The sequence below is a fragment of the Choristoneura fumiferana genome, chromosome 23 (genome assembly GCF_025370935.1).
Source record: "Choristoneura fumiferana chromosome 23, NRCan_CFum_1, whole genome shotgun sequence".
Classification (NCBI taxonomy): Eukaryota; Metazoa; Arthropoda; class Insecta; order Lepidoptera; family Tortricidae; genus Choristoneura; species Choristoneura fumiferana.
In genome coordinates, this window is record NC_133494.1 from 18,853,648 (window position 1) to 18,873,914 (window position 20,267).

Sequence of the window (20,267 nt, forward strand, 5' to 3'; positions counted from 1 at the left end):
TATCCTATAGTAGATAGGCATTTTACTTTTTCATTAATATTTTTCAATTAATATTTAACGGAATGTAGTTATAGTATCTAGATTTTGTAAATTAATTTTGAATGATCATAAATAAGCAAGAAGTGGAACGTATAGAGACTGGAATGATGATGATGATGGATGAACATAAATAATGTAACGTAGAAAGTAATTTAACGTAAGAAACTAAAAATATGTTACACCCACTATTAATCGCTATTAGTAACTATAAACCTGTAAAATGAGAGCTGCTTGAACGAAATAAGTAAAATTCCCGATCCGCACTTCACCCGCCTAGGATTCTTGGAGACCTGTGTCCGGCAGTGGAACAATAGCCAGAGGTGATGATAATGTTATGTTATATTATAGTAAATGGCTTACCTCTTTGCTCGCTTCCCTCCATAGCTTCTGCTTGTATTTTACGTGAAAATAATGCGCATGCGTCTTGTCGTATAAAGCAGGTCTTTTAGCCACAGCATCTATTAGCTGTATTAAATCTATGTCGTACGATCTCATCAGCGACATGTCTACGCGTCGATATGTGGACGTCGACTGTTGGTCGACGTTGCTCGGTCTGGCAACGTTTCACGCTGTTGCGCAATTGTCGGCGATTATCGTTGTTTAGTCGGAGCGGCAACGTTGCGTGGCAACTGTTTTTATTGCTTGGGTTTGCGAGCGATTTAATTTTTTGCGCGTGGTTGCCAATTAAGGCGAGTATGCTGTAATTGTTGTTAAAAGTGCCTATGTATTTTAATTGTTGCAAGTAATTATGAAACGGTTCCAATTTGAGATGCAGCATCATGTTCGTTTGAATTTTTAGGGTTTAGTAGTCCTACAAAAAACCCTTATAGTTTCGCAATGTCCATCCGTCCACGGCTTAGCTTATTTTGTATGAGTATATAAATAACCGGTATTAAAATATATATTTTAGAGCTAGGTGACCTACCTGACCTGTACCTACCCATAAAATGGGGATGTTTTTTTTTGTCGTCTATACCCAATAGTGTGGGATTATCATTGGATAGAAAAAATAAAATATATTTAGCCTTGCGAGATAGTGCCTACGGAGCTTTTTCAGTTTATTGACACAAAAGTAAGGGTTTTAAGCATTTTTTGTATTTTTTTATTAAATTATGGTTATAAATTCAATATATTTGACGTTTTTTAAATATTAAACGTATTTCGTAGATTATCGCTTGTGTGGCAATAATGTGGCATAATTTAGTAGTCTTAAATTCGAGGTTGATATAAAATACCTTAGGTAATCAACAATGAAACATTTACGCATGGGGAACACCTAATAAGACTAATCAGTCTTAACTTTAATCAAAGTTAAAGTAATTAAAACGGTTTGATTACATTCGTGCATTTTTTTATTAACCTATTACATAAATACGTCCCAAAATTATGAAACAGATTGTATTAGTTTTCACGTTTCATTGTTATTAGCTGTTGATACTATTGGTACTAGATGTCGACTGTACATTCCTACAGTTTAATCAATAAATATATAAATATTTATATTTATTAGGATATTATAATAGGTAATAGATTGCTGTGTTTTTTTTTAGATTAATAATGGTTTTTTTCTTGTTCCAGTGGAAATCGCGATGGTGTGTTATGAGAAAGCTGTCTCCTGTAGCAGGTAAATATTTTTATTTTTTTTAAATTTTGTACTTACACATCCTGTAAGGGTTTTGTTATTTCCTTTTGAGGTACAGAATCCTAAAACTAGTGCTAAGTAAAAGTACCTATACCAAAAGTTTTCGTTTTAATTTTACTAATTGTATTATTAAGTATTTATTTTTTAATGAACTAAAAGAATTTCCTTGCTCACCCGCGACCTTACGATAGCTAAGCTTATGCAAAATATGCGTGTTCATGCAGTTCCTCCACCTCCACACTGTAAGAACACACACAAATCACACAAACCCATCTATCACCACCACCACACTACACTGACGCGTTTCGAACTCAACCAGAGCTCACCTTCAGAGTGACACAACCGTACACCATGCTACCAGTTGTCTAACAACTGGACTTGATATGGACCTCCGCAAAGTAACGCTCTATTTTTTTTTAATCTGGTATTGCTCCAATCGAATTGATTCCGCCAATGTCGAAGTTGAAAAAGACGACACTATATCTGTCGGTTCGGTTAGCCGTCGTTCAGTCTTTGTTCTGTAGTTATTTAGTTTCGAGTTTAATTGACCTTTTTCATGTTATTAAATATTCATCTACTTACTATAAATAAAGAAAAATATCTCTTGGTTGTATTAAAAATCCATTAATTTACACTTATCACATTATTCATCTCATCTCACTACCTCATCATTAAAAAACCACAAAGCCATTTGAATTTAATCCAATATCAATTTGGTAAAATATAGTTGAGTGTTTAAAAAAATTGTATACAATTGAAAACAAAACTTGCAACTTCAACCTTTTCGTCGTATAATTTTGGTTCAGTTTCGAATGACGCTAGATTGACTAAAGTCTCTTTTCTTTTGAACTTGGGGAAATATGCAATGAATTCGTGAGTTCCGGAAGTGGTTCATGGAGTTTGTAGTAAAATTATAGTTTTTTTTGTTTCATTTTGGTCTTTAAATACACAGCAATATGAGTTGTGTTTCTTTGTGATGCCGACAGGTAAAATAAAGCCCTCATACGACCTTCAGAAATTATGTGGTTATTATTATATTGTTCCTAATTTCCTCAATGAGAAAAAACTACAGTCGAACATAGAACCTCCTCCTTTTTTAAGTCTGTTAAAAGTAAAGTGCGAGTCGGAATCGCACACTGAGGGTTCCATAGGATTAAAAGAAGGTCATTAATACTGGTTAGATGGGAATTAAGTTTTTTTTTGTTATTTTTTGATGTGGCGGCAATAACAACACATTATGTATAAAATTAAGCTGTCTATCTATTACGGTTTCTGAGATACAGTCCCGTGACGTGACTGATAGACGAATAGTGTAGCAATATTAATAGGATTGCTAAGGGCTTAAGCCCTCTCGTTCTGAGAGTAGGCTTGGGCCCAGCAGTGGGATGTAAAGGCTGGGGCGAACAGAAAAATTAAATAGCTGACACACTCGATAGAATCGTGCTGCAGTCAGCAGTTGCTGCACTACCAAAAAAAGCTTGAATAAAGGAAATACCAACTTGTCAAGATATAGAAGGACGTATTCGTGTAAGCTGGGTAGAAGACCGAAAGACTAAAGAGTTCTCTTTCAAAGTTATAATTTTAATAAAAACATTATATTACCATAACACAGGTTCCTCAGGGGAGATCTCACATACTGCTATCAAAATTTCAGAAGGGTAAGATCTTCTCAGTAAATGTTTCACAAAAACTACGACTTAGCAAACTTATCTTTATCGGTGGTGAAATCTAGAATTACCTTCAACTGTACACTATCGCCTTCTCAAGTCATAGACAATAGCGCCGCGGACACCGGCAAAGATAACTTTGTTCCCCGACGAGTACCTTCGGGAATTTTCGTGGATTATCGGTAGATAGAAAAGTTTTTATAAGAAAATGTAGACAACAGTAACGTAGATGCTTGTTTGGATATAAATTTGTTAGGGGAATGTTAGTGAATATGTAGTTTTACTTAAAAGTTGTGAAAGTTTTAGGTCAACTTGGCTCTGTGTTGCCAGTTTTATGTCTGGATAGAATTGTTTTTTACACTACATCAGTAACATGGAGTATGCTTCATCTCATCATCGTATCAATTCCGACGTATAGCGTACTCAGTTGGATATAGACCTCCTCCATGGTCCTCCAGTTGCTTTAGGTTAGCGGCCTGCATCCACCGTGAACCCCGGCTTTAACCAGGTCAGTCCAATACTCAATACTCAATACTCAATATTGCTTTTCACAATGTATGGTAAGATGTTACGAGATTATGTGATCCATCATGACCCTGTTGGGACAGCTATCGAGGCAGCTTCATAATTAATAAATTTATCTTATAGCTAAATATCACAATCACATTAAACTGCCTTACTTTTATGAAATTCTTAATCCAACATGTCCCTTTTAATCAATTAATATTACATGTCCATCATTGGTGGACATCCTACGCTGCGCTTGCTGATTCGCGGACTTCATTGAAGAACTTTTCGACTCCGATGGCCATCTGTTAACCCTGCTATATGGCCTGCCCATTGCCATTTCAAGATAATTCGCTTGGCTATGTCGGTGACCCTCGTTCTTCTATCATCATCATCTTCCCAGCCTATATACGTCCCATTGCTGGGCACAGGCCTCCTCTCAGAACAAGAGGGCTGGGCTATAGTTCCCACGCGGGCCAGTGCGGATTGGAACTTCACACGCACCATTGAATTGCTTCGCAGGTTTGTGCAGGTTTCCTCACGATGTTTTCCTTCACCGCAAAGCTCGTGGTAAATTTCAAATGTAATTCCGCACATGAATTTGGAAAAACTCAGAGGTGCGAGCCGGGGTTTGAACCCACGACCCTCTGTTTGAGAGGCGATAGGTCAAACCACTAGGCCACCACGGCTTTTTCGTTCTTCTATGTATCTCCTCATTTCTGATTCGATCCCGAGCAACTCTGAGCCTATATTTATAAGACCTAATAGTGAAGCACCACGTCTCGGAGCCAGATGACATCAATGAAAAAACAGACTGGTTGACCGGTGTCCTGCCCATCTCTTCGTCGTCATTAACTTTTTTTTATTGTGTTTCACCTCACCCATCATCATCACATTTTTTTTTTAATATTGTCAATATTTTTTTAAATTTTAAATAAATTGTTGGTTTATTTATATTTTGTTGCTTCGTTGTTTTTAGGTTAGGCTTTCTTTTCTTTTTAATTGTCGCTTCACGATTTTTTTTGAAGGCCTGAGGAATTTTGTACGGAAAGACGTTGCAGTTTCCTCAACGCAGTCCACCGATTACTGGCTAACTTTGATTTATACTTATTTTGTTGCTAGCAATTTTACTCATCGTATCTCCGGGTTTCTGAGAAACGCTTGGATTGAGATCTAGAAACAATCATTAAGATTTTTCCTCATAATTATGTAGTTACGCCTTTATATCGACTTTATACGAGAACTAAACAACCTGTGGGTCTATGTCCGGAGGCTAATAAACGGAACCCTGCTACAGTCGCTATGCTGTCCGTGACAGGCGTGCTACTACGAAATTCGTAAATTTAAGTTCGTAATCGGCAAGATGCAGCAGCAGTAGTTGCTGGTGGTAGGACCTTGTGCAAGATCCGCCCGGATTGCTACCACCATCTTGCTCGCTAATCCTGCCGTGAAGCAGCAGTGCTTGCACTGTTCGGCGTGGAGAGTAAGACAGCCGGTGAAATTACTGGCACTTGAGGTATCCCATCTTAGGCCTTTAGGTTGGCAACGCATCTGCAATACCCCTGGTGTTGCAGATGTTTATGGGCAGTGGTGATCTCTTACCATCAGGAGACCCACTTGCTCGTTTGCCATCCAGTCGAATAAAAAAAAAGAAGATACGAATTTCGAATTTTGCACTTCGCTGCTCCTAACGCCCAGTCTTATTGCAGCTGAAACGAGACATAATGTGCGTTTTTTTACCACTACGACAACTCCAGTAGATGCAAGTGGCGAATTGTCGTTCATACTGGCGTGCTAAGGGAAGGCCTTTGTTCAGCAGTCGACGTCTTCCGGCTGATGATGATGATGATAATGACGACAATTTACAACTGACAACAAAATAGAGAGGGTCCCAAACAACATAAAATAAGTATATAAAATAACTCCCACGATATTTACATACATTTTCCTTAAAAATAGGGCTCTGCTAACACTGTTTTTCTACAGATAAGGCCGTATTTTGATATTACAAAATTTGTATGGAGCTCTAGGTTTCATTACGTTAACAAAATTATCTCTTCAGCCACGTTATCGATATTGTGTCTTCTCGTAATTGTTTCATCAGCGGCGGTAGTTCAACCTTAGGTATTATGCCTGGTTCACATTATTCCAGTAAACCGCTCCAGTAGCATGACACTGCGGTGCTTGATCGATCTTGTGTAACTAGTTTGGATTGTGACCCCGCAATGTATCGCTACTAGCACGATTTTACGGGGATAGTGTGAACCGGGCATTACTAACACATTTGGTATCATCGTTTTCACCGCTTCTTTCTGTCACACAGTATCAGGCGAGGGTAGAAAGAGATGATGAATGCATGAAGCGTCAGCGGGTTAGACAATACGGCGTCTACTTTAAACACCAAATCTTCGTTCCACGTTTACATACCAAACTTACAAAGTTATTTCTAATAACCAGCGCTTCTTTTCCCGTCATGTTTATTATTAAACTAGGTTGTTTTTTTAGAAAAATATGGCTCTGTCCATTGGAGGACAATTTTGCCAGTGTCTAGTAGTTTTGCCGTTGTACGGTAAAAAAAATTAGAAAACGAAATATGAGAGGTAATGGTGGATGAATGATCAAATTACAAATAAAAATCATATGAGAGGTAATGGTGGATGAGCGGTGACAGCGCGAATTTCATTAAACTAGCTATTGACAGTGACATTGATGACAGACAAAATCATTTTGCAGCGTCATCTTCAATTATTAGCTGTGGCTGAAGCAACATTATCTAACCTTGACAAAAAGCCACTCGAATTAACTATAACAGTTTTTGTAACAATGGATGTAAGGTAAACAATCCCATGTGTTTTGGCTGCGAAATAATTAAATCCTTAGTGAAGTTTGTGAGTATGTGTGTTGTGTGTACTTACATATGTTTGTTACTCCATCACGCTAAAACGGCTGGACGGATGTGGATGTAATTAGGTACGTAGATAGCTGGTGATCTGGAATAACACATAGGCTACTTTTTATCCCGGTACTCCCACGGGATCGGGATAAAATCTCCAAATCTCAACCGCTAGGTTTAGAGCTATGAAATTGGGCACAGTTTTTTTATGTACAACCTTAATGAAATCCACTATGTATTTTCTGGGGATTTCACATGGTTTTTTTTTTAATTCTGGATCTAATGGTTTAAGTACGCGTGCGAAGCCCTGGGTAAAGAACTAAAGACTAAGGTAAACGTCTGGTAGGATAAAAGGTGAGTAATTAAGGTAAACGTCTGAATGCTCGACACAATGATGCAAATAGAATGTAATCAGCTATCACCTCTATTGCTAATGACATAAAATTAAAGATGGCAACCACTGGGACTGTGGCGACCACTCGTACCTTACCAAATCCCACTAATATTATAAATGCAAATGTTTGTAAGTCTGTTTGATTGTTTGTTATCTCATCACTGAACAGATTTAGATGATATACTTACAGATAGTTTGAGACCCGGGAAAGGACATAGAATAGTATGCAATTTTGCGGGATAGCGATAAACGAATTCTACACGAACGGGGTCGCGGGCAACAGGCTAGTAAAAATAAATATGATGCGACATATTTTTCTGTCATATCAAGATTGGTTAATTTAATTCAGTTGCTAAAAAGGAATGAAATATTGGGTTTAAAAATTAAAATTCGTAATAAAATAAACAATAGTTTTGTCGTGTCTGTATAAAAACACAAATGTCGCACAAACGTAGCTGTCTTGCACGTCGTTGCAGAGTAACACGATAGTTTGTAGTTCTAAATATCGGTTTAGAATTTATTTTACTAAATACAAGGTTCAACGAAGCACTGACGTAGGTATCTAGATAATTAAACCAATTAGAGACGTCTGGTTTTTAATTGGTTTATGATTACACGTTGACATTGCTAACACAATCGGAGGCGAGATTTGTGTTCTTTTTTGTATGGAAATAAACTGAAATAACTAACCATCATCATGAATATAGATACGACTGTTTATAGCTAGGATTTGCGGGGTGTTCCGATTCACACTCGACGGTTGTATGAGCTGTTTCACAGCTCGCGCGATTCTCCCATACATTTAGATAAGGCAGTGGTGTCATTAATTGAGCTTTCAAATGATACTAATATTGATAGGGTACTATGAATGTGGTTTAAAAGCGATATTCGCTTGAAACAGAGTGGTAGGAGTTAGGACCTTGTGCAAGGTCCGCCCGGATTGCTACCACCATCTTGCTCTCTAATCCTGCCGTGAAGCAGCAGTGCTTGCACTGTTGTGTTTCGGCGTGGAGTAAGACAGCCGGTGAAATAACTGGCACTTGAAGTATTCCATCTTAGGCCTCTAGGTTGGCAACGCATCTGCAATACCCTGGTGTTGCAGTTGTCTATGGGCGGTGGTGATATCTTACCATCAGGAGACCCACTTGCTCCTTTGCCATCCAGTCGAATAAATAAATAAAAAATGTTGGAAAGGTGCGATTTTTTTTGACACTAGGTAAATGTATTTCTGATATCCATTCATTATAGACGAGAAATAACTAGCAACTAAAGTGAAGAGCTAATGCTTTCGTTTTCATGTAATTAAGTTGTTTAAGTTAACGTGCTCTTGCTATAAAATTAAAATGATAGCTTAGTGTATTGCTCTTAGTTTCTTGAGCTCCCTTTGTTAGTTTAAACGTTGTTTCGTGAGAGAAAGTAACCAGCTTTGCTTTATGGTTGACAGTTTTAGTTCAAGATAGTTTGAAAGTGAACTATTGGATGTTGTTAAATAAATATTGTAACAATTGACTCCAATTAACCTAGTTTTAAAGGAAGAAAAGCTTTCGATATGAGTACTAGGCAATATATAATTTATGTAGATAGAAAGTGGACTTTAGTATATTATACACACACCCAAGACTCGACACTAAACATCTACTACACTAATACTCCGCTGGCCTCATCTGCAACGGCATCTCATTAATGGCTCAATTTAATGTACCTATAAAAAAACCTGTGATCAGGGAATCGACCCTGAGACTGACTGGCTTGAGCTGTTAGGTTCAATTCCCGGTCGGCAGGTTCTTAAACCACTTGGTTATCAGGTCATTATTGTGCTTATAAATCTAGAAGTTTACTGCCATCGCTTAGACATTTTAACTAGGGCTAGTATAATATCCAATATTAACTACTTGTTGCTCGCAATTTCTCCGTCTAGTGTAAAGTTAACACTTTCCCGGGACAAAATAGTGCTTTATATTACTTTGTAGTAATAAATTAGTTTATTATTTTTTGAGTTCACATAACCATTAAAAACAATAAAACACTCACCATCAATCATTATCACCACAGCCTATGTACTTCTAACTGCTGGGCACAAGACCCTTTTTGGAATAAGAGACCGTAGTCTTCACGCGTGTCCAGTACGAATTGAGAATTTCACTCACACGGAGCTTTATGAGGTTGAGGAAAACATCACGAGTAATTCAATGAAGATCCCAATCTGCACTGAGCCCGAAGAGGAACTACGGCCTAATCTATCTCATTCTAAGATAAAACCTGTGCCCAGCAGTGGGTGATATAGCTTGGGATGTGAACAATTTAAAAAACCCCTTAAGTCCCTTTAACCAGGAAATGCGTTAGCATGTCGTCAACGTACATTACCCATTGCAAACGTAAACAAGCGGCTTCTTATTTCCAACTAGGTATATCCATTTCTAATCTTGTACGAATTTGCATATTTCTACAACCTAACATGAGCCCAGCACAAGGACGTATAGACTGGTATAGTGATACGTAAACAAGCGCTTCTTATTTCCAACTAGGTATCCATTTCTAAATCTTGTACGAATTTGCATATTTCTACACAACCTAACATGAGCCCACCCAAGGACGTAGGGTAGACCGGGGACAATAGAAACACGTTATGATTGAAACAAGTCAAATTTCTCGAAAACTATGATACCTACGGGTATGACGCAACACTCAGAACACGCGGTCGGCCACGGCTGAATCCTCGACCAATAGCGCTCGAGCGACCGAGCGGCGTGGACTTGTCGAGGAGCCATCGAAATTTTTCGCAGTCAAAAACATGAATTTGTGATCTACTATGTTTTCTTATAACTTTGTTTACTCTTGTATTTTGACTGATTAAATTATTGGAGGGTAATAGTAAGGAATAAACGCGTGTTTTGATTGTTATGGATCAGCTTTAGAGTGTCTTTGATGAGTAATATTTGACCTTGAATTAAAAAATGTGATGTGGGGACGGTAGAAACAACTTGCTTGTGGACGATTGAAACGTTTTATCATCCACGCGTTTTAATCGTCCCCAAAAGTAACCCACTTCAAATATAAGGAGGTTCTGTGTTCGATGCACATACATGCTGTTCACAAACATTGCTGCTATTTTTGACCTAGTTAAAAATATTTTATTTAGTAGTGTCAAATTAAAACCGCTAAATAATAATACTTTTTAATATATATTTCAAAGGATAGTATTTAAACGCACATAAAAGACTTTTTTTATTCAAAAAAAAATCGAATCAAAATTACGGATAACACAGCAAAATACTCCACTCAAAATATAACCTAATAAAAAAATACAAAACCTTGTAACTCTTTTTTTATATAGCTTCTATTTTTGCACATCAAATATATAATTACCTATCAATTTATTTTCAGCATGTATAGGTATACTTTTTACATAACCAGCACTATTAGGGGCCAAATAAATAAGGTTCTGGTCACAATTGTACCTAACGCTCCTCATAGGCGTATAGAGGGGGGCCGGGTGGGCCGTGCCCACCCCAGTATGGTCTATTACCCACCCCAGGTTGTTGGGCTACCGATTCAAAATTATATAATACTGATATCTTCACACAAAAATCTAGGCCAGGCCTCCCCTGAATAATAACCCTAGATACACCAATGACGATCCTTCTCGCTCCGTTCGTCGTCGTACCTAATTTTCTGGTGCCAAATTTACAGTAAAAGTTATTTTGCTATGAGAATGAGTATCATCTACGCACGCTCTAGTTAATTTGCTGTGGAGTCAGTATTTTTGCTGTGCAGTCAGTATTTTTGATGTGATTGTAGTATTTTTGTATAGTTTGTGTTGATGTATATTTTCGAATTATCTGCAGTACTAGTTTTGCTAAACATTTAGTTTATTTGTATTGAAATAATTTAATTGATGTACAAAGGTATATAAATGATGAGAATAAATTGATAGGCAATTATTTATTTGATGTGCAATTAAAAATATTCCTTTTTCAAATTCGCATAAAGGCGTTAGTATATAACTACACATACTTCAGTATTTTCACGAGACTGACTATAAGTAGGTACCTACAATTGTTAACAGATAAGGTTGGTTATTGTAAGAGCGTTTATACCTGCTGAGCTGGCAACGGTGCATTTTTGTTAGTTTTTCTCGAATATTCCTAAATTCGCATAAAGGCGTTAGTATAAACTACACATACTTCAGTATTTTCACGAGACTGACTATAAGTAGGTACTACAATTGTTAACAGATAAGGTTGGTTATTGTAAGAGCGTTATACTGCTGAGCTGGCAACGGTGCATTTTTGTTAGTTTTTCTCGATTATGCTGTAAAAATTGAATTAAAATTAAAAATGTATTCTGATTGAACTGTTCTTAATATATATTGTGTCTGATGCAATAATTATTCGTGATAGACTTTTATTTTCTTTAGAAACCGTTCATTAACAATTTTTCGTTTATAAAGAATATATAAGTATCACGAATAATTATTGGAGTAGACACATTTACTTATATATTAAGAACATTTCTAATAGACCTAATTTTTAATTTTCATTAATTTTTTATGGAATTCATATATTTATATCAGAAAAAGTTTAAGAACATTTTTATTTCATCTTGGCATATGAACTTAAATATTTTTATAAATAAAATATCGGAGTGGTTATGATTGAAACATTGTTATAATTGAAACAAGCACTTTTGTATGAAAAATGAATATGCTTTTTCCACTTTAATTCTGTATTGTTTTGTTTACTCTTGAATCATAACTACTTCGATTAAGTTAAATTTATAAGGTAACAGCAACAAAGACAGCTAAAAGTCCTATACATTTTTTTTATGCGCGTTTTTTAAATCGAGATGTTCAGAAGGTCATAAATTGTAAAATATTTATGTTATGCATGTGGAATTTTGATGAGCTCATTGTATACTATGGTAGCGATGAAAAAGATTATAACAGATAAAATTACTTTAATTGTGCCGAAAATATTAGGGTGTTTCAATTGACCCCACATAGTGTTTCAATTGTCAGCCATGTGTGGTCAATTGAACCACTCTGCCCCATTATCTTTATTACGTTATGGACAAATAACTATGGATGCTAGACCTTTCAAGTTCATCTTATTTAGGGACCAGATAACTAAACTTGAAATAATTTAGGTCTACATCTTTCTAACCATGAAAATAAAAAAGTTACAGGCGGTTAAGGTAAAATCGTTTCAGTTGTCCCCGGTCTACCCTATATTACTGGTATAGTGATAAAAAAACAAATAATTCATGAAATCAATTCAAAAAATCGTCTAAGCGTTAGCATGTCGTCAACGTAACATTGCCCATTGCAAACGTAAGCGGTTTCTTATCTCCAACTATATCCGTTGCTAATTATGCCACAATCTGCATAGCCTCGCAACCTAAGCACGTGCAATGATGTCAGATTCTCAGTACATATGAAGGCTATCTTGACTGTGACATTTGCATAGGTAAAGGTTAGCTATGTTTTTGCTAAATGTTAATAGTAGATTGTACGAGTGCATAAACGACATTTACCCTAGACTTTTAATATCCACTCAAAGGTCGACTGGTAGTCCTGGTAGATAATAAAATAATAGCAAAGCTTGTACTATGGATACTAGGCAACGCGGATAAACATATATATAGATAATAATAAATTTAAATACATATTAAACATCCAAGACCCGAGAATAAACATTCGTATTATTCATACAAATATCTGCCCGGCCAGGAATCGAACCCAGGACCTCAAGCTTCCTAGTCAGGTTCTCTAACCACTTGGCCATCCGGTCGCCTAAAGATATCCGTAAGGGTGAGTTCGACTTTTGTGTGTGTCAAATTTTTAGTCTTTGTACATACAATAAAGAGTTTGCTTACATACTTACACGTCCACCGGAGCCTCGGATTGGGTAATTGTTAGTTAAGTTGAGGGTAATAAGTTTTATGAACAAATATACAGTTGTTTTTCACTTCGTTTTTTTTTTATTCGACTGGATGGCAAACACGCAAGTGGGTCTCCTGTCCTGATGGTAAGAGATGACCACCGCCCATAAGCATCTGCAACACCAGGGGTATTGCAGATGCGTTGCCAAACCTAGAGGCCTAAGATGGGATGCCTCAAGTGCCAGTAATTTCACGGCTGTCTTACTCTCCACGCCGAAACACAACAGTGCAAGCACTGCTGCTTCACGGCAGGAATAGCGAGCAAGATGGTGGTAGCAATCCGGGTGGACCTTGTACAAGGTCCTCCCACATGCATGAATTTACACATTACCAGGAAATTAAAAGCAACACATTTGGAAACAAATTAACAAAGTAACTTTTATGTTTATGCATTGCTATTTATAACTTAGCTTAGAACAATCTAGTTCGGTTAATTTCTCAATATAAAAACATTAATTAAGAAACTATATTATATAAACTTATGATGAAGGTTAGTATTTCTTTTACAATCTGTTGTATTCATTCGATGAATGATTTACTTTACGATTTGGTTTTTAATTTGAATTAAATTTTTGATAAACTTTAGTTGCTTAAGTAATAAATCTTTTTTAACGCCTTTTTTTTCTAGAATTGGTCGAAGTCTTTAGCCAGAAATTGTTTTTGCTAAAGCTGTTAGTTAAGTTGATGTAATTCCAGGAAATCGAATGTCTAAATCAAATTTTGCTATATTTTTCCAAGCGATTGGGCAATGATTTTCTATTTACTTTTTATCTACATAGGAAATTAAAATATTTGTTTATGTAGCGACCGTTTTAATACAAACTTTATAAAGTTGCAATGCTCAAGACGACTTAATTAATAATAATAACAGTCCTGAAACAGATGAATGGACACTAATTTGTTCAACCGCTGTCCTTGACGTAAATCAAACAACGGTTGTTCGACGAATGACAATATATTTCAATTTGACACCCTTTTTATACTTGCTAGGAAAAATCTCGCCAGCGCGATTCAGGTTGATTTAATTTCCCGTACAGCGACATCTATCGGCACATAAACTAATTAAAAATACATATTACGGCTATACATTCCGCCCACCATGGACAATTGTGTCCATATAATTAGTTAAATTAAATACAATTAGTTACAACCTGATACCATAACAAATGTTAAATTATACATTCACAATTATAACCAAATTAAAACGTCCCTACAAAATATTTTCGCATCTCACCAACATAGGTATAATCATTGTCACATAAACCTTTTGCCACTCTATTTAAGACTAAATAATAACATAAACCAATAACATTTTATCATAAAACATAACAATATTTAATTTCTCTAAAACTTACAACCATTTGCTTTATTTACCTAACTTAAAAATGCCGCCCACCGTGGCAAAACATAACATCACATTAAACAACCACATTAGTAAATACAACAAAAATTCATTAAAACATGCAGTTTCTTTCCACAAATTCGAATTGTAAAATTTATAAATAACAACGTTTTTATTACATATTTAATTAATCGGAAGAACACAAAGTTTACATGTAGGTCTCTTAATTACAGAGAATTTTTGACTTTTAAAGTGACCACTCGCGTAATTCCGTCTTTACCAGGATGTTTTGCTATCACTCTCTGCCAAGTAACCATCGACTAGGAGGTAAATCGTCTTCCTTAACTAAGACGATTTCATCAATCTTTGGTTTCGGAGTTTGCCCTGACCACTTATATCTCTGTAGAAATTTATTAAGATATTCTTGAGACCATTTTCGCCAAAAGTCCTGAATCATTCTTTGGGTTAACTGCCATCTTCTTAAAGAACCACAATTGCGATCCATATACTCATGTTCAGGTACTGTCACAAGTGATTCACCCCACCAAAAAATGACCCGGGTTAAGACATTAATATTGTTTGGATCCATATCCATACGAGACAATGTTCTCGAATTCAGGCATGCTTCTATCTGTGATAAACCGTAGACATTTCTTCAAACGTCAAAGTAGTAGATCCTATAACCCTCTTTAAGTGATATTTTACTGATTTCACGCCTGCTTCCCAGAGCCCGCCAAAATTTGGAGCGTGAGGAGGAATGAAATGCCACGTTGTATGGTTATTCGCTAAACTATCAGCAATTTCCTGCAAAATTCTAGACTTTTCAGAACCAAATAATACCTCTAGTTCTCTTGACGCGCCCACAAAGTTAGTTCCGTTGTCAGACCATATTTCTTGACAATGACCTCTCCGTGCAACCATTCTTTTAAACGCCTGCAAGAATCCCGTTGATGTTAGATCACTGACCACTTCTATGTGTACCGCTCGAGTGGACATACACACAAATAAAACAAATATATCCTTTATATGATTTGTGCCACGCCCACTAGCTGTCCTTAAGGATATTGGACCAGCGTAATCCACTCCACAGAATTTAAAAGCTCGTGTTGGCGTAACTCTTGCTGATGGAAGTTGACCCATTAACTGAGGTTGTGTGTTTGCGTTATACCGTACACAAATAACACATTTACTGACATATCCACGAATCAAGTCTTTGACTCCAATGATCCAATATCTCGAATTTATTAATTATGCATCAATTGATTTGAACCGTGGCATGTCTTAAGATGTGCATCGGCAATAATTAAATTAGTCATAGTTGATTTTTTAGGTATCAAAACGGGGTTTTTTTATTAAATGCCAATGAGAGTTTTCTAATCTACCTCCAACTCTCATCAGTCCATTCTCATCAAGAAACGGATTCAATGTTTTCAATGTTGATTTCTTGGACACTGGTATACCATTTAAAAATTTTTATAATCTTGCTCAAATTTTCTTTTGGCACTGTTTGACACAAATGTTTAATGCCTCATTAATTTCTTGACCCGTTAAATAATTAGTGCGTCTTCTTTCTTCTTCTGGCTTTCTCATGTTTGTTAAAAAACGCCTACAATATGCCATTACTCTAACTAATTTAGTAAGTGATGAAAATCGGTCCCATATTTTTAGATCCGTCGTAATATGATGCACTTTAACTTCCTCTAGATTGGTGACAAGTTCTCTTGTTTCTCATATTTAATAAATTTTTGCTTCAAAAACTCAGGTCCATGAAACCATATTTCTGTGTTTTTCAAGTCACATGGTTTCACCCCCCTCGAAGCGCAATCTGCAGGATTGTGCTTAGAAGACACATGAGACCACTGGTTTGACTCCAAAGTAGTTTAAAATTTCCGAAACCCGATTCGCTACAAAAGTTTGCCATTGCTTGGGTGGTTATTTAACCAGGCTAAAACCACAGTTGAATCAGTCCATGCATGTATATTATCTTTTGCTATGTTCATGACTTGTGATACTTCCACTAACAATCTTGTCAGCATTACAGCACCACAAAGTTCCAGTCTTGGAATTGAAACTTGTTTGATGGGTGCTACCCTCGTTTTTGCAGTTACTAAACTAACAGTGATATTATCATCTTTGTCTACTATTCGAGCATAAACAACTGCTGCATACGCCATCTTGGAAGCATCACAAAATCCATGCAATTCGATTTCCGAATTTTTATTGACTATGCCCAACCATCTAGGAATATGTACTTTAGTCAACTCACTAAGCTCTTCACGGTAAGTACTCCATTCTTGTAATAATTTGCATGGCACATCTTCATCCCAACCCAAGCCAGTTAGCCAAAGCTTCTGTATCATTACCTTAGCTAAAATTATACTAGGCGCCACCCATCCTAACGGATCATATAGCCTAGAAATATCCGATATAATAGTTCTTTTCGTAGCTAGTTTCTTCATCGGCGGCAGTTTCACTGAATATTGAAAGTCATCTGAATTCCGGTTCCAGGTAAGACCTAATATTTTTATTATTTCATCATGCTTTATTTTTAGTTCATCTTCAATTTCTTTTTCATTGTTCTGTAACTTCATTGCTTTAATCAACTGGTTGCTATTACTCGTCCATTTCTGTAGTTCAAATCCAGCTTTCCCTAGTAATTCATTCATTTCTTTATACACCTGTACTCCTTCATCCACTGTCATACATCCCGTCATAAGATCATCCATGTAGAAATCCTTCAATACTCTTTCAGATGCCATAGGGTAATCCTTTCCGTGATCAATGGCAACCTGTTGAAGAGCCTTGACAGCTAAATACGGAGCACAAGCGGTTCCAAATGTAACTCTCAACAACTTGTACTCTTTCAATACTTCATTTGAATTTTCCCTCCATAATATCCTTTGAAAGTCAGCATCTTCTTCTGTGACCTTTACTTGCCTATACATTTTTACAATATCCGATACCAAACAGATAGGATACATTCTCCACTTCATCACCAAATGTCTTAAATCTGGTTGTAGTTTTGGTCCAATCATTAAATCATCATTGAGTGAAATCCCATTCTTTCCTTTGCAAGAAGCATCGAACACTACCCGAACCTTGGTGGTTTCTCGATCCATTTTAACCACCGGATGATGAGGTAAGCACACTGCATTTTCATTTTTGTCATTTTCAGGCACTTCCACCATATGACCAAGATGAAGATATTCATCTATGACTTCTTTATATTTAGACTGTAGCTCTGTATCCCTGTGTAACCTGTTTTCCAATGAATAAAACCTTTTTGCCGCTACTTCGTTGGAATGACCATATTACAGCTGGGATCTTCTTCTCTAAAGGGAAGCTTTACCACATATCTACCCTCAGAATCACGTTTTGTGCTGGCAGCAAAATGCTTTCACAGCGTTCTTCCTCCTCCTGATAACAACCTCTTTTGCGATGAAGAATCAGCTTCTATCTCCCAAAAACTTTTTAGAATATTGTCTTCATTGATTGGGAATGTTAAAACCGTTATTCCCGAAAATGTTGTGTTAAATGAATCAACTATCCCAGACAATTCCATCCCCAATGTTGTTGATTGAGCTAGCAGTGTTCCCTGGTTATTCTTCCTGACGCCATCCTGAATTACCCGACTATATACCTCAGCACCTAGTAAAACGTCGATTTATTAGGTGTGTATAATCAGGATCCGCCAATTGTATTCCTGTTATGTTTAATTCCATTAAATCCATGACCTTATTTGCTGGAAGAAAAGATGTAATCGTTTTCAGTACATAAGCTTGTACAGATATATTTATGTTTGGATGAGCCAAAGACTGTAGATGCAATATAACCATAGCTTTAGATATAAGATTATTATCCCCACCCAAGACCTGAAATGTTCCCTTTGATTGGCTCCTTTTTTAGCCCTAAATATTGTGCGGTAGCTAGGATTGCAAAACCCGGTGGAAAGCCAAAAACCGGTTAATAACCGCCTCGACGGGTTTAAAAACCGTAACCGGTTTTTAACCGGTTTTTTGCAAACTATTTGAAATTGAAGTATTAGACGATAATTTTACTATTCTAGGTTGCTATTGGTGTTAACGGCGTATTTTGAATTTAAATAAGTATTTAAACATACTCTGTACCTATATAGGGAAGGTGGGTTACGATGGATCATTCGGTATAATTTATGTGTATTACACGCATGCTCGTGAGTGGTTTCGACGTTGTTGCTCTTACTCTCCCCGCTTGTTAAACTAGTCATCGTCTCAGAATCGAAACGAGAGGTAATGTTGTAGTGTATCGGGCACCTAGTAAGTACAAAAGTATATTTTTAAGTTCTATATATAAATTAAATTACACTGCCTTGAAAAGTTTAAGTTCACTCTGTGATTTCGGTTGAATGAAGTTTTAACTCAAGTCTTTTATTACAAGTAAAAACAAAGCTAACCCACTAATATAAAACCACAATACAAATAAAATATCAGTTAAAATTTGTTTTCCGGATGGAAAAGCGTGAAGTTGCAAAATGTTACGATAGTTTCATATCCATTATGCCATTGACTCTCACGAGATCACCAATTTTATAACCCGACCAAAGCATCCCCAGACCATAACTGACCCTCCACCGTCCTTCGCTGTTGGCATTCACGCATAGTTTTGCCTTTCATTCGCCTTCTTGTCGTAGAATGTATTTGACGACGTCTCCCCCAAAAATTCAATTTTGAATTCGTCGTAAATAAAACTTTAGACCACTGCTCAGGCGTCCAATCTTTGTTTTTTCGAGGCCCATAACCACATACCCTTTACCCTTTTACCCTGTTTACCATATTTTGTTTTTGGCAGCAATACGACCATTTTAGCCATAGTTTCACCACCATCGAAACTGATACTGGTGATGGTGGCGTTGAGTTCTTCGCGATTTTCTGGAGCAGTTCGAATTCGTTGGCGTTTGCTCTGGACGTAAATAAATTTGTCTTCGCTTTTTGAGTGACTTGGCGTACCTGAATGAAATCAACTGGAATTAAGATCTCGTTTCGTTCCAAAGCACTTACGACAGCAGTTTGGGAAACCTTCATTTTTTCAGCAATTTTTCGTGTCGCGTGTAGCCTTCATCAAACAGAACTACAATAACAGCAGGAGTTTCGATACTCAGATCGGCTTGAAGACCCATTTTAATAATTGCGAAACTTTATTAAATCTCATAGGAAATACAAAAATATCCTTGAAACGCATCATATTGGCGAATTACAATTACAATATAACAATTCCTCGAAGAAATATTTATTTTGCTATTGGGTAGTCCATGGACGCAATTAAACGTCTAAAATTCAAAGTATATGCTTTATTTGAAATTTGAATATAATTTAATATGAAAACCTAATTCACAGAGTGAACTTTACTTTGACCGGTAGTGTAGCTTCAGCAATGTAAATTTTTCATGTGGCTCGTATATTTTATCAGCACGTTAGTGAAGAAAATTTTATAAAAAGATGAACAAACTTCTTGCATGTCTACTACACGAATAAAATACAATTGGTAGTATTCTTGTTTTTACAAATAAAAATACGTTTAAACGCTATATTCGTCGTTTTAAACCTGAGAATATTCTGAGGTATCTATTTTAGGCAATTTACAGTTTTTTAAGGAATATTTACAATTCGGTTAATAACCGGCGAAAGTTATAAAAAACCGGTTTTTAACCGAGGTCGAAAAGTTTCGGTTAACCGGTTTTTCTGGTTAACCGGTTAACCGGTTGCAAACCTAAGCGGTTAGCTTGCAGTTATAAAAGAAGCCTGCGATTCCTTGATCCAATAAATGCTCGAATTGCCATGTAACTCCGCTTTTGGATTGTAGCATTG

General features: G+C 36.5%; 2 protein-coding genes across 2 annotated transcripts in view; one reads left to right on the forward strand and one right to left on the reverse strand.

Annotated features, from left to right (window-relative positions):
• Positions 1 to 20,267, forward strand: part of LOC141441077 (uncharacterized) — a 356,648-nt gene that overhangs the window by 97,447 nt on the left and 238,934 nt on the right. The window contains 1 exon segment of the mRNA XM_074105714.1: positions 1,618 to 1,663. Within this exon segment, the coding sequence (XP_073961815.1) occupies positions 1,618 to 1,663 (46 nt within the window).
• On the reverse strand, positions 16,329 to 17,718 carry LOC141441155 (uncharacterized). Its single transcript, XM_074105833.1, has one exon. The coding sequence runs from the start codon at positions 17,610 to 17,612 to the stop codon at positions 16,329 to 16,331; it is 1,284 nt and encodes a 427-aa protein (XP_073961934.1). The 5' UTR covers positions 17,613 to 17,718.